Here is a 15,436-nt window from a genome sequence, read left to right on the forward strand (position 1 = left end):
TGGAAATTGTGCTGGGTGCCTCTGATAGGTATTTTAGTTCACTTTTTCTGACCATGACAAAATACTGTACGTTTTAGGCAGAAGTTTAGTGGCATCAGGGCAAGTCAGCCATTTGCATGTCAGGGTTTTTTTTGTATGCATATTAATGCTAAAAGGAATGTAAAGATGTCCTGTTAGCAAGAAAAACAAGAAAAGAAAATGCTGCATACACAGTGTGAGGGTAGTAACATTGCCTGAGAAATTCCAGCTTACATTTCAATATTCCTGTGGCAAGCCTGAATTTTTTCTTTTGTTTGCCAGGCTAAAGCACTAGAAAGCAACTAGATTTTTTTTTTTTTTTTTTTTTTTTTTTTTTTTTTAGAATTGGGAAGTACTATCAAGTCTTTTTAAGATATTCAGGTGGGGAGGTGGGTTGCATTGTAAATGTCCCAGAATCGCTAATCACTTGAAAAAGCAGACTTAATTTCTACACTAATTTTAGAAATGACACTGCTGCAGTTTAAGGAGAGAGCTAGGGAGCAGCTTTCAGGACTGCTGTCCACTCACAGATCTGAAGTTTCTCAAGCCGTAGCAGCACCACAAACACCAGCAGCAAGCACAGCCCTAGTGAGCAGATTTGAGCGTAGGATCCAAGGAGCCCGCTGAAAACAGCTGGATTATAGGGAGGACAGAAGGCCTGGAGGACAAGGAAGAGCCACCCTACTACATCTTCTGTTTCGTGAAGTGCCATGCGGATCTGAACAGATTTCCCTTCTCCCTCTTCATCACCCTCAGTAACACTCCTCACAAAGCAACAGTGTTTTGAGGTGCCCATGGGAGCAACCCACCATGAAAAGTGGTATCGATAGCAGGACACAAAAGGAAGGACTTACCTTTTTCTCTGTAGCTCACCCTGAAAGAAACAGCAAGTGTGGCCACAGGAGTAGTCATAAAACAGGGCAAGCGTATTCCACTCACTGCTAAGAGTAGCATTTGTCCCAGAAATAAAACTCAAGGTGGGGGGTTGGATCATGGCTGCGCTGCACCAATGTCTCCGTTCCTAGAGGGAAGCACAGTCCTCTGTGCTCTGCCCCTTTCCTCAGGATAGGAGCTGACATGTTTCAGCATTAAGCTGCTCTCCTGCTTCTCAGAGAGGGAGGGGAGTGGAAACATCACATTGCACTTTGGGAGGGGGTAAGCTGTTGTGTAGCCCTAGTCCTGTTTTCTTCTCTTTCAGGGCCTGGTAGTGAAGTAAGGAGGACTCTTGCTCTCTCTGGGTGCTCACCTCATGTCACAAGCTAGCCTTACTGCATTGGTAGCGCGGTCTTGAAGTGCTCGGTGTTTGTTATCTGGAAGAGCTGTGAAATGCTGTATGATAAATGGAAAAAATGAAAAAAATAAGGCTTATAAAATAGACTGTATTTACTTTCCAGGAGCAAGTGTAAGTGCAGATTTCTTTGGCACAAGACACAGCTTTTGATAGAGTATCTTAATGTTTAAACTGGTTTCTCACACCGGGCTGGCTGCCAAGGTTTAAAAAACACTTAAATATTTTGGCAGAGATCCCTTCCTAGAACTGGCCAGTTGTTTTTGTAATTATAGAGGGAAGTATACTAGCACTTGGCAAAACCCAGCATTTGACAGCAGAGCAGTGGTGTAGTACTCTGCGGGAGATGTTTTGGAGTTGTTCTTCGACAATAAGAGCAGGACTTGCCAATTTCCTTTAAAGATAATAGTTACTATCGTAGCAGCACTATAAATTCAGGGAAGCAGAGGGGCAAGATTTTCGCAGAAATCCCAAGGTGCCTAGATATGGATCTTGACCTCATAGTCCATAGGGCACAAATATTTTGGTCACTTTGGGAACTGAAGCTTGAAAATAGTTCTTAGGAGCGCCAGGATGGGCTGTATAAGCACCCTCAACATGGTCCCTCCAGAGAGGATGGGTGAGAAAGGCATCATCTGCTCCACCTCACCTTGCTCACTTGGGGAAGCACTGGGAAGGATGGAGCTGGAAGAAAGGGGCTGGAATAGAAATCATCCTGGTGTTCCCCTCCCTGCCCCACCTTCCCATAAGATACTGCTGAATTGGAGCCACAGAATCCAACCCGGAGAATCTGTGGAAAGGTGAATGCAAAAAGAGCCACGAAACAGGACATGAAAACAAAATGTCCAGCGCAGGGCTGAAGCAGAAAAATCAGGGAAAGGGAAAGGCCTTAAAGGCCAGATTCTCAGAAATGCTGGCTTCCCACAGGTCCAGGTAAGGCTAACAAAAACTGTAGCCGCTGCACTTGCCTGAAAACGCAGCCCCAGCTGCCCGCGAGAGCCACGTACACCGTGCTGGGAACAGAGCGGGCTCGCACGCTCCTGCGCTGCGCAGTGACAGACATAAGGGCAGAGGAAATGAAACTGAGGGTTGGTGAATTTTCACATCTATTTCAGCAAGATATGGTTTTTTTTTGCTTTCAGATTTCAAATGGAGCAACTATAAAAGTCTTTAAAAAGAAAACAAATACCCGATCAGGTAACAAAGGAACTGCAACCTATTTAATCTTTTGGGGATGGGAACGCAAAGAGCTGAGATATGACGGGTTGTGTCTTGGTCAATAGGTGGTCAGAAAAATTGGCACTCTGGTACAACAGAGCCAAAGGGACAGCCACTTTACCCTGCCTCTGGGCCTCTGGCAGGCACAGTGAGCCTGAGAGGAGGAGAGAAGGCAAGGTGGAGACAGAAGGACCTACAGTCTTTGGCAACTGAATGCTTAAAGATACAGACTAACAACGGGCAGGAAAACAGGGCAGGGAAGCCCAAATGCCACAAAACGTTGGCTGATGAGACTAACATAGAAAAAATACCCTGCTCCAGTATCCTGCGATATGCATCACAGACATGACAGCGCCACTGTACAGTGACAGGCATAATGTGTAAAACACGATTTCAGAATGTTCACTGCTCTCTCTACTGTGTTTCTGAGTTTGAGTCAGCTGTCTCAACAGCACATCAGGAGTTAGGGTGCATACAAGGGGTCAGTTCATCTCGCTTACCTGTATATCTGGGATGTACATGGCTCTGGCTAGACTTTCTCTAGCCCCTGGGGAGAAACAGACACTCCTAGGTGTGATTAACCTTGCCATCAAAGTGGACGTCTAAAGCTAGGAGAGATGACTCCCAGGCCAAGATGCAAGTCACAGGGATGGCATTGCTCTCCCGCTCGGCAAGAGCCAGGTTGTCCCTTCTCAGCCATTTGAGAGACTGACCTCAGCCCACCTGTGTTGAGCATTCGTAACAGTGGCTAAACCAGTGCAATCAAATCCTCCTCTGTTTATTATCCTCCTTTCAGAGGAGCTCTGATTCGCTAGTGGCTTACCCCAGCTGCAGATCACAACAGCTTGGTGGCTGTAGAGACTGGCACGGGGACATGAGCTAGGACCTGTCTTTTTCTCCAAGGCTTCCCCCCACACTGCTGGCAGGAAAGCGTGACACCAAGCCTGTTTGCTCTGCATCCTGACATGTACCCTGGTGCACAGTCCAGAGCCTGCCAGAGCCCTGAATTCACAAGCTTGTAACTCTGCATTTCATTAATACCTGTTTGCTTTCTGCTTTGTGTTATTTAGATGTGGACTACTCTGACAAACACTGTCATTTGGTGAGTTCACTAAATATACTATGAAGTGGTAGATTTAATACTAAATGTTTGTATCTCCATAACCTCTCTGATCTCTTCATAACAGATTTTACCAGACTCTGAAGCAAACAAGGATGTGAAAGGAGCAGGTCACAAAGGAAAGCAAAAATTTAAAGTGAAAGAAATGTATTTGACAAAGCTTCTGTCGACCAAGGTAAATGCTAAGGTCTTGTTTTGGGAGCGGGCTGGTGTTAGGTTTGGCTTATTTGGCACAGTAGAAATAAAAATTAAAGCAGAAATTATGCAACCTTCATTATGCATACTACCTCCCCATTCACAGCATTTTCTTTTTTGTCTAAAAAAACCCCATAGTTATTGAGGGCTATAGGGAGTGAGTTTTGCCATTGAATTCAACAGAGAGAGAATTGACCTTTCTGGAGAGAGAGCCTTCAGTCAACAACTTCCTCACTCTCTGGTTGCCCAGCCTCGAGGCATCTGCCAAAGCTTGTGTTTCAGAAAATACTGCCCACCATCTGACTGAAATGAAATAATCTTTTAGGGTCTCAGGCTGAGTGTCCAAAGTCACTAGGTGAGTTTGAAGAACAAGGTCCATAGGATTTATAATTATCTAATTTATACAATACACATTCCTTAGGAATAAGCCCTGATCACTACCTCCAGTAATACCATCTTGTTTGTGACTTATTCAAAGAGGATATAAAACTCTTCGCAATGGCATATTACTTAAAATATTAATCAGTGCACAACAGAGAGCTATGTTATACAAGAGGCCTGAAGGGATGCTTGTTATGGCCCTCTTGCATTTAAAAATCTATCAATCATTAATTAATTACATTGTTGATAGCATCTAAAGTAATTTGGGATGCTACTCAAAGTGAGAGACAAGACTGCTCATTTCTCAAGAGGCAGAGAAACTAGCGTAATCCCTTAGGAACTGCCGGGGTAAACTAGTAATATCGTATGGTACTGAAGTACGAAAGAAAAGAGCAGCCTCTTGAGAAAGAGTCTTTAAATGCCTTTAAATTAATCACCTCTGTCTTCAAGTAAGATAGCACTCTGAACAACAGCGCTGTGAGATCCTTCACTGTAAAATTCTGTCTGTGATATGCCATGCACTAAAGCAAATTGCATTGAACCATGTCCTTCTCTCTTATACACACACACACACACAGTCTCAGAGTTTGGTACATGAAATGAGCAGGCCAGTAACCCATCAGGGACTGGATACACTTAAATCCTTCTTGTTAGGAGGAAGGTCAGATGAATTGGGCTTCAGAACACATGTAAAGAAAAAAAGCACCAAAAAAAAAGTGTTCTGCTTTGTTTGCCTCTACTTATTTTGTGAAGATGTCAGTGGGTACAGCAGCAACAAAGCCCTTGCTAAGCAGCTTTGCTTCTGGATCATAAGTATCCAGTTTTCAGTTCCTCTCTCTAATATTGGCATCTTTGTACCTCACCCAGTGCCATTATTTTAGAGTTAGATCCCCCATTAGCTCAGAATTAGATCAGTGAAGTGCTGGTGAGAAGAGCAGCTCAGCATGTACCTCAGATGACACAATGAAGACCAGCCCTCTAGTAACCTGGTTAAACTCCTTTTCCTCACCGTACTCTTACTTCCAGTCATGAAGTTCCAAACACCTTTAGAAAAGATACAAACAGTATCTAAAGAGACAATGTTTGTTTCCTTTGTTCAGGAAACCTTACAAATGATTCCTTCCACCTGTGAGTTATCATGAAGTTTACCACAATTCTGTCAGCAAAGCAATAGTTAGCGAGATGTGAAAGCAGCTCGTTATGGTGTATTTTGTAGTTTTGGTTTTTTTGACTGTCTTATTTGTTAATAACCTATGCCCTAAATGTTTGCCACAAGTGTATTGTAGTTTGTGTGTGGTTCCCTGGGGCACGTTCAGCTCACTGAGACAAGAAATCTTGTTCTTTTCATGTGTAATAATAGCACTACTCATTTTCTTACTTTTCAGGTCGCAATTCATTCAGTTGTTGAAAAGCTGTTCAGAAGCATTTGGAGTTTACCTAACAATAAAGCACCTGTTGCCATCAAGTACTTTTTTGACTTTCTGGATGCCCAGGCTGAGAGCAAAAAAATTACAGATCCTGATGTGGTCCATATATGGAAAACCAACAGGTATGCTCATGTGTGCTCATATGCACATGAATGTGTGCACTTTCCAAGAGTGTGGTTGCAAAGGCAGAACAGACTGCATGTGATCAGGAGAGTAAGATTTTGGCATGTTCAAGTGAAGATGCTGACAGCATTAACTGCTGCATATTGTTGTATAAGCTGTTCCAAAGTCTGCTGTGACAAAGAGGATCATGCTAAAGCAAAGACCATCACAGTGTTGCAGCTTATGAAAAACCTAAAGCATCAAGCAGAAACAAACTGAAGTTTGCCGACTAACTTCTGTGGTTTGATTTTGTGGGTCCCACTGATTTTAATACATAGATTAGACACAGATAGAAGCCACCATAACTTACAGGACTTTTGAGTCTGCACACTGACTTCACACTCAGAAAGAAGTACGTGCAGGTTGAGAGCATTATTTACTGCAATTTGAAGCTGGAGAGCTGACCTGACTGAGGTGTTTGCTCCATGGTGTTTGTTTGCTGATCCCTTTTTTACATGAATAAGCAACAGAGAGTTATGCTTCTTTTCATGAATGCAGTGCAGTTAAACTACCATTTTAACAGCAGTTCTGTGACCTAAGTGGTTAAATTTAAGGTGCTTGTCCTTTCTCTGACTAGTCTTCCTCTTCGCTTCTGGGTGAATATACTGAAGAATCCTCAATTTGTCTTTGATATTAAGAAGACTTCACATATAGATGGCTGTTTGTCTGTAATCGCACAAGCTTTCATGGATGCCTTTTCTCTAGCAGAACAGACACTGGGGAAGGTAATGCTGCCCTTCATGTCTTTTGCTCGTTTGCAACATATGCCTGTCTTAATCGTATAATGATGAAATCCTGGATCTGCTGAAGTTAGAGGTGAAACTGTCACCGGCTTCATTAGGCCAGTTTTCCATTCCTTAATACTTCAACTCACAAGACTGAGGGATTCACTGGTCTAGACAGATCAGCTACCAAAATGTCATATTTATAGTTTGATGATGATGATGATCTTGTGCAATTAATTTCTACACATTGTATTTATAGAATGTGGGGAAGAAGGTGGAAACTGAAAGGTATTAATTTTTTAACAACTTATAACTAAAGGTCCTTATTTGATAAGTAGTCCAAATTTTTCTGCCACACACTGATGTACAGAAGACACATGTTATAAGGAAACTTCAAGGAGCTCTGAAGTTTGAAGCAGTTCTTTTCACAATGTATTAGCTGCTCTCTTTTTATATCCAGAATTACTTATTAGAGGAAAAAGGTCCATAAATCTTACATTCAGAAGCTCTTTAGTACAGTGTCCAGAACTCTGGGAATCAGAAATACTTCATCTTTTCCTGAGGATATTTTTTTTTTCCTTTGGACCAAAACAGGAAGCATTATGTTCAGGCTCATACTACAGGAAAAAAAAAAATTCACACACCACACACACACTAGAGATTTTTTAGTATGAAAAAGTATTACATAAAAATGGTTTAATTTCCTATGTGATCTGAACCAGCTGCTCATCCATTAAAGGTAATGTGCTTATTTATCTTATTTTAGGAGTGAAGTGTCATGAATTAAAACTAATTACATCACTTATTTGATGGAAAACTGGAAATGAGCATGGTCTGTTAAGATTCTGCAGTTGCTACACTTAACAACAGTAGAGTACTGTTGATACAACAGCTCCATTAGCCTTTTTTTAAAAAGGGATGCTGAAACCTGATGAATGTTTGCAATGCAGTTAAGGTCTTGTGGCCTTCTAGTAAGATGTATTTATTTTCATGTTTTCTAGCCTCTCTCTTCAAATATCCTTTAACCACTTCGAAAACAAGCATATATAAAACCATTTCAGCACAGATTGGTAACAGTAGCCATAAGATATCGCATGGGTGTGTCATTTATTCCGCAGAAGTTAAACTAGAGCTGTTACAGGAAGTGACCAGCCCCCACTTTTACACTCTGGAAACATCGTTTCCACGTGGGGCTTTAGCTCCTGCCACAAACATCAGCATTTCCTTGGATGAGCTGAGGGCTGCCTGGAAGGGCAGTGCTGACCTGGGTTGCTGATGTCCACGGCGGAGAAATTCCCTTTGGCTGTGCATGCCTGGCAGTCGGCTCTACTCCTTCATGCACTCCCGAGTGGAAGGAGTAGCAACCAAAGTATTCTTGTCCCAGTAGGGGAACCTCTACCAGCATGGGATCTAGCTAGATGGTCTGGCATGTTACCCGAGAGGAACTTTCCACAGCGCTGCTGTATCTTGTATGTAAATAGAGTATCAGCCTCAAGCCCTTTGGTTCAGCTTTCACAATCAATCAGGTCCTGTGAGGATGGAGGGAGGAAGCAAGAAAGAAAAATATGTCTAAGGGATAAATGTTTAACGCTGCTGATGCCAATAGAAATAATTACACGGCAGCTGTCATGAAACACAATGCACTGTTACCGAAGTCCTTTGTCTGTTCTTCATCTTTATTTCATAACCTTGATTCCTTGCATGTAACCACTGCAAAGAGAAATGAATCACACAGAACAGACGCAATTAGATACAATTAACTATGCGGAGGTGGAACCTCAGGAAATCTGTGCTGTTAAAATTGACAAGGCTTCAAATGTTTTCTTTTAAGGAAGCACCAACAAACAAACTTCTCTATGCTAAGGACATTCCACTCTACAAGAAAGAGGTGAAAGCATACTATAAAGCCATCAGGGATCTGCCTCCACTGACCACTTCAGAAGTTGAAGAATTTTTAACTCAGGAATCGAAGGTATAGTTGAGAAGTGAGAACTTCATTTTCTTTCCTGCTACTTTTTTAAATAAAAAGAAGAAGAACTATCTGACCAGAACTCTTTTCTGTTTCAGAAACATGAAAATGAATTTAATGAGGAAGTGGCCTTGATTGAAATCTTCAGATACATAGGGAAATATTATGATGAGGTAAGCATATCTGCTATTCCTACTTACCCCTGTAATGCTAACTTGCCATTTCACGCTTGGAAGTCAGGCTTGACGAACTAAATGAGGTCTAGCCTGGCTTGTGACTTACTGGGTGTTAGCTTCAGAGACAGCCTGTCAGGGATGCAGCTGAGGCTGCTCTTCCCACTGAGCTGCATAGGGCCAGAGCAGCATAGCCCCCGGGTGTGGCTACACCTCTTGGAGGGATCACAGGCCAAAGGTTTGTAATGCACCCTGTTGTCACAGAGACATATAAAATACCCCCAGCAGTTTTGAGAAAGATCCTATATATTCTACGTTTCCTGTTTTAGTGTTTGCAGGGTGTGTTAACGCCTGTCACAACTCCTGTGCTTGCCTTCCATTTCCTGGAGATGCAGAAGTCAGATTAGATTGTAGCACTGGGGATCTTACTTTAACAAGTCAGTACAAACACCTCAGCACAGCGCACACATCCTTACAGCAAGAGGTATCTGCTCCTTGCCTGTCACTGCCCTCTTATACTCTGCTCCAAGAGCCTTTTTCTCTTAAGGAAAAGAGGCTGCAGTTTCCAGTCCCTGCTATGTCTAACAAAAGAAGTCTTTTCTCACCCAAAAGCACTTAGTCACAGGCTATCTCTAAGCTCCTTTGTAAGAAAATCCCTGCCTTCTGCTTTGCATGATAGGATTCTCCACTCCTTGTTGCTTGGCACCCTTAACAGAGAGCTAGCTGTGCCTGCACAGGGACACAGATGAGAGCCAGCTGCGATGTGTTGCCTGAAGGCCTAGTTACCACGTTCAGCAGGTTGTCTGGGTCGCCCAGCAACCAGACCTTCCTCTCTTCCTTCCCCAGTAGCACCACATCAGCACTTGCCCTGAGCAACCAACTGTCAGTCACCAGCTAGTTAGCTTACCACTATCTCTGACATCTCAAATTTTCTGCATTCTGCCTCAAATCATGACCTTCGTCTCTTAGAAGAGGTTTAGAATGACGCTCGGAAAGTCACTACAATTTATTAAGCTAGTTAAATTGTTGACACGGCAGACTTTAGAATACTTTCTAATCTAAATGGCCTTTTTCGCTTGTTTGAAAATAGCAGTAGCTAAACTTTCCCTGTTCTTAGAAGGACACCTTCCCTCTGCTTTGTAGAGTTGCCAGCAAACGGTTTTCAGAAAACAGTAGTGCTTCTTCCTATCACCTGCTCCAGTGCCAAGTGGGTCAGTTAGAGAATGAGAGGCAGTTCACTGCACTGTCAGTTTAAAGGGTAGAGGGGTAAGAGATCAATTGCAAAACTGATCGAGGGTAAAACCAGAGCACTGGCCTTGCCTCACACTTCAGTAGATTAATATGTGTGGAGTTTGTTTTGTTTTTTAACTTGGCTTTGTCATTCTTTGTTTTGTAGAAGTGTTGCAAATCCTGTAATCATAATCACTTGTAAATATTTTTTCTGACTTTTAACATTTTGTTTTTGTAGTTTTCCTTACATGTAGGCATGCATTCAGGTGGATTTTTCTGACGGTATTTGTTTGAATGCAGAAAAAGGAAGAGGTAGCAAATAAGCACTAAAGCACTAGTGCTTTAGCACTAAATAAATAAGCACTAAAAAAATTATTCTGTCTTCCTAATTGTTAACAGATCGTCAGCAAACTTGAGCGAGAACGGGGGTTTGAAGAAGTCCAGAAGCAGCTCCAGCAAGTAAAAGCCTTATTTGACGAAAAGAAAAGATGCAAATGGATTTGAGCGGAGCACTGACTCACAGCATTCCTGTGGGAAATATTCAAATAAGTGCTATTGCTCCCAAAACATGAATGATTATATGTACAGGGTTTGAAATATTTGAACACTTTTTTTTCCCCTCTGACCATTCCAAGTAAAATCTAAGTTTGGGAATGAATTATGGGCAGGGTTAGATAGTCAAATGTGGGCATGTAAAAGTGAAAGTGAGTCTAGCATTGGTGTAGCTGGACTTTTTAGGTCGTTAAACACATGCGTCTTTGGGTTCAAAAGCTTCTAAGTAAGCTTTCAGCTTACCTAAAAACAAACCTGTAGAAGACACGCAAAACATACTGCAAGTTCAGAGTTGCCCATGTGAACTTGTAAGTTGCTTACCTCTGTTTTTAAGAGAGGAAAGCTGGTGTTTTGCCACATCCTTTCAGCAGCCTTGGCAATCTGTGAGGATGAGTTCCAGCTTCAGAATATGGGTCAGCTGCAGTTTCCTTCCTTTCCAGGCACATGTACATTGGTTCCTGTTTGTTTGAAGAAAACAAAAACAAAACAGCACCAAAGTGACACTTAGGACAAGTTTGTTTAGCAAAAAAAAAAAAAAAAAAAAAAAAAAAAAAAAAAAAGTGGGTCTGAGATTTGAAGTGCAAATGCCACACGACAGGATATCTGTTCCTTAGTTTAGGAATTGCATGTGCAATGCAAAGCCGACCACTAAGGGGTAAGGCTTCTGGAGAAAGAAGCTGGACAGGCATCAGTCTGTGTTTACATTTCTACCTTTCCATCCTTAATAAGCTGTGAAACACTTGTGAGCAGCTTCACACCTGAAACCTCTGTGCAGCTGCACTGCCTCAGAACACCTTTGTGGTCTGATGAGCCAGCTGGCGATGGCTGCACTTTGGTGCACAACCCTGTACTCAGGTGCGTGATACACAGGCGCATGCATCAGTGCTGACAGTCCTGGTCAGTCTCGCCATCCATATGTAAGGGTTTCACAGACCTAAAGCCAGCGCTTTTTTTCATCTTTTTTTTTTTTTCCCCAGGTAGGCCAAACAAAGGCTTCATAAGAAGGCTGGTTTAACATGCCTTAAGAACAAGAGGTCTGATATAATCGCTGGTGTTTTTACTGTTCTGTATGAGAGACTATGTTTGCTATAATACGGGATAGCTAGGGTTTCTTAGCATTTTTTTTGGTCAACTGTCTGCCTTAGTCCTGCTGGGGTGTCTTTTGAGGGTTTTTTTCGGGGGGGGGGAATTGGAGGGGAGGAGGAGTGCCATCACATTTGCATTGGTGGCTAAGGTTTGCCCAACCGAAAGAAGGGTGCATGGCCATGCTGGTTAAAATGGGCTGGGGCAGGGGCTACAGCGCAGAGAGCCGTGGAGGAAGAACCATGGCTCTGACACCGGTATAGCACAAGTGTAGTCCTGCCCCCACCACTACAGAGCTGAAGCATCTTGTGGCCACGTCCTTTGTTTCACTTGCCGCGATGGCACAGAGACGCTTAGTAAGGCTATAACCTGCCCTTTGATTTGTGATGAGGCTTTGCTGGTAAGCTGCTCGGCTAGAAAAGCCATTGAAAAAGTGACATTGTTACATTTCCACACATTTCTTAAGTGAACCACTGCTTGCAGGCACCTGGCGTGGCTGTGGCTCACATGTGGGTGGTGAGTCATCCATTGCCTTGACAGCAGCAAGGGAGCCATGGGCTGCGAGCTGCGCAGATGGCCTCAGTTTTAGTGTAGAAAGCACATGCTACGGCTGTGCGGAGACAGAGCTGCCTAGGCACGGCTCCCAGGCAGCACAGCACTCGGAGACTTTGTTACCTTCTGCCGCTGCTTAGGAGGAGCCCAGACCCTGCAGTACCACTGTGCTAAAGCTGCCTGGTTTGCTTTGTTGCAAATGCTACTAAAAGTTGGCCTGGCCCCATTGCCCGGCACGTGGCCGGCCAAGGCTGTGGAACGCTAACCATCACTGGCTGGAGCACAGCCGCCCGCGCGCTGCCCACAGGTCTGCGCCCTCCCTACCCTGCGATTGCCCGCCTTGTACCTCTGGCATATCGGAGAGGGGAGCCACCAATCCATGCTGTAATGGCTTTTTTTTTTGATTCAAGTCTAACACTTGATACTAAGTTTACACTTTATACTTGATGGAATGTATGGTTTTGTTCAGGAAACTGCACTACAGTGTTGCAGTACTTTCAGCAGTTCCCTCTTTCCTGTTATGGCACAATATATTGTGGTAAGTTTAAGAAAAACTAACCTATCATCTTGCCCTCTGTTGCAAAGGGGTGGACCATGGCTTGAGTAGCACTTAAGCTTAGAATACCTGTACTTAAACAAAGGGCTTTCATCTTAACATCCTTAACCTAACCTTTTAAAACAGCATAAAGAAAAAAAAGCAAAGCACAGTAATTAATATTAAAGGACAGGCCTAAGTAGTTTACTCTTTCTGGTTAGTCAGATGTCTCAGAAATTCAGTTCCATTTCAGGTGTTTACTGGCAGTGTAGTTGAAGGAATTGTTTTGTTCAACAGTAATCTTCTGTACAGGCAGAAAAAAAAAATCTGCTTGAAAAAAGTTGTAAGATATAATCTGTTTGAGTGGGTTAGATCCTATGAACCTCACTATATGTGTTTATATGACAAGAAAAATTAAAACCAATCCTATTTGTATTTGTACTACTGCTTGTTTGCTACAATAGCTTTAATGGTTTCTAGAGATGTAAGTATGTGTTAAAGCAGGTAGTGTAGCTTTAGCCTACAGCCTGGTATAGGATTTATTGCCTTTTTTTTCAAGCGTCCTAAACAGTTTCAATCTGTTTGTAAGTCATTTGAAGTCATGCTGGGACTTTGCAACCCATAAAGTGGATCTTACAAAGTGATGTGAAGTATAATTAAGTGACTGTAGCTCTTCTGGTAGGTTTTGGTCAGCACAAAAGAACATTGGCATACACATGCACTATTTGCAGTCCACTGTTACTTTGTTACACAGAAAAAAAAGGAACAATCTGACTAAAGCTGTATTATGACAAACCAATAATTCTAATATTTCCTGAAGTGAAAACAGACTTCGCTAACTAATTTTTCACATTTACAGGAAAACTGCTATTGCAAACAGTATATTTTCTAACACTAGCTTACAAAGCATTATTTTGCAGTTATCTAGTGTAAAGTCAAATCCTACTAATGTGTAAAGTAATTCCTGTTGTACAGAAGTTATCTGTTGTTTAAAATGAATGGTTAAAAAAAGTGCAAATGAGAAGTATATGTTGGTGTTTGTATGGGTTTATTTAGAATAAAATGCATTTGAAGATTATTTTGATTAGCTTGTGTATTTAAAAATGACTAAGTATCTTGAAAGAAAGCATAGCTTACAGCAATGCTGAGGTAATTCAAGGAATGGCGTATAAAACACTGCCAGTCAGTTAGGTACTACCCTGACTCTAGCTCTGCAAAGTCCCTAAGGCACTGCCAGATGAGTAAACACCGAATTTTACAAACCACTTCCTGGGGCTGAAGTTGGGAGGTACAAAAAAGGAAGGTACCACTCAGCACCGGGTGACATTGGGGGTGGCGAGCTACTGGCCTGAAACAGAGCAGCTAAGTCACTGCAGGGGCCCGGGTGGGCAGTGGTTGGGGGGGCGTCCCTGCACCCTCCAGTCTCGGGGGGCTACCAGGAGGCCGGACGCAGGCCGGACAGAGATGCAGTACATCTCCACCCAACCTTCAGGAGCAGTGCTGCAACTTCAGTGCTCAGAGGCTGATTTAGGACAGGCATTCAGCCTGATGACACTTTTAAAAAGTTCAAAGTGTTAAAAAAGGGGCTAGCCTGATAACTGTTCTTTCAGGAGAGGGTCCTGTAGGGACAGGAAATTAACTCTTCTAGCAAAAGAGCCTGAGACCTACTGCGAAAGAGAACCCACAAAACTGTAGCTAGACATTGGTCATCTTCTCACTATTACTTTTGACATTGTCTCCCATAACATCCTCATAGGTAAGCTCAGGAAGTGTGGGTTAGGTGAGTGGACAGTGAGGTGGGTTGAGAACTGGCTGAAAGGCAGAGCTCAGAGGGTTGTTAGCAGCAGCGCAGTCTACTTGGAGGCCTGTAGCCAGCAGTGTCCCGCCGGGGTCAGTACTGGGGCTAGTCTTGTTCAGCTTATTCATCATTGACCTGGATGAAGGGACAGAGTGCACCCTCAGCAAGTTTGCTGATGATACAAAGCTGGGAGGAGTGGCTGATACACCAGAGGGCTGGGCTGCCACTCAGAGGGACCTTGACAGGCTGGAGAGGCGGGTGGAAAGGAACCTCATGAAGTTCAACAAAGGCAAGTGCACAGGGAGGAATAACCCCATGCACCAGGACAGGCTGGGAGCTGACCTGCTGGAAAGCAGCTCTGCAGAGAAGGACCTGGGAGTCCTGGTGGACAACAAGTAACCATGAGCCAGCAATGTGCCCTTGTGGCCAAGAAGGCCAATGGTATCCTGGGGTGCATTAGGAAGCGTGTTGCCAGCAGGTCAAGGGAGGTGACCCTCCCCCTCCACTCAGTCCTGGTGAGGCCGCATCTGTGTCCAGTTCTGGGCTCCGCAGCACAAGAGAGACATAGAGCTACTGGAGAGAGTCCAGCAGAGGGCTACAAAGATGATTAGGGGACTGGAGCATCTGCCCTATGAGGAAAGGCTGAGAGAGCTGGGCCTGTTCAGCCTGGAGAAGAGTAGGCTGAGAGGGGATTTTTCAATGTATACAAATATCTGAAGGGAGGGTGTAGAGAGGATAGGGCCAGACTCTTGGGTAGTGCCTCGTGATAGGATGAAAGGAAACAGGCAAAATCTGAAACACAAGAATTTCCATCTGAACATGAGGAAAAACTTCTTTACTGTGACTTTACTGTAACCGAGCACTGGAACAGGTTGCCCAGAGAGGTTGTGGAGTCTCCTTCTCGAGATACTCAAAACGCACCTGGATATGATCCTGTGCAACGTGCTCTAGGTGACCCTGCTTGAGCAGGGGGGTTGAACTAGCAGATCTGCAGAGGTCCCTTCCAACCT

The 15,436-nt window shown here is 43.5% G+C and overlaps 1 protein-coding gene across 1 annotated transcript in view; it reads left to right on the forward strand.

Annotated features, from left to right (window-relative positions):
- PLXNC1 (plexin C1) overlaps positions 1-13,706 on the forward strand; it is a 71,755-nt gene extending 58,049 nt beyond the window's left edge. The window contains exons 24-31 of the mRNA XM_026123178.2: positions 2,449-2,503; positions 3,595-3,626; positions 3,712-3,819; positions 5,606-5,769; positions 6,387-6,534; positions 8,366-8,506; positions 8,602-8,676; positions 10,306-13,706. Of these exons, the coding sequence (XP_025978963.2) occupies positions 2,449-2,503; positions 3,595-3,626; positions 3,712-3,819; positions 5,606-5,769; positions 6,387-6,534; positions 8,366-8,506; positions 8,602-8,676; positions 10,306-10,410 (828 nt within the window). The 3' untranslated portion in view covers positions 10,411-13,706. The remainder of the gene's footprint in view (positions 1-2,448; positions 2,504-3,594; positions 3,627-3,711; positions 3,820-5,605; positions 5,770-6,386; positions 6,535-8,365; positions 8,507-8,601; positions 8,677-10,305) is intronic.
- Positions 13,707-15,436: the final 1,730 nt, after the last annotated feature.

Source organism: Dromaius novaehollandiae, chromosome 1, assembly GCF_036370855.1.
Source record: "Dromaius novaehollandiae isolate bDroNov1 chromosome 1, bDroNov1.hap1, whole genome shotgun sequence".
NCBI classification, from domain to species: Eukaryota; Metazoa; Chordata; class Aves; order Casuariiformes; family Dromaiidae; genus Dromaius; species Dromaius novaehollandiae.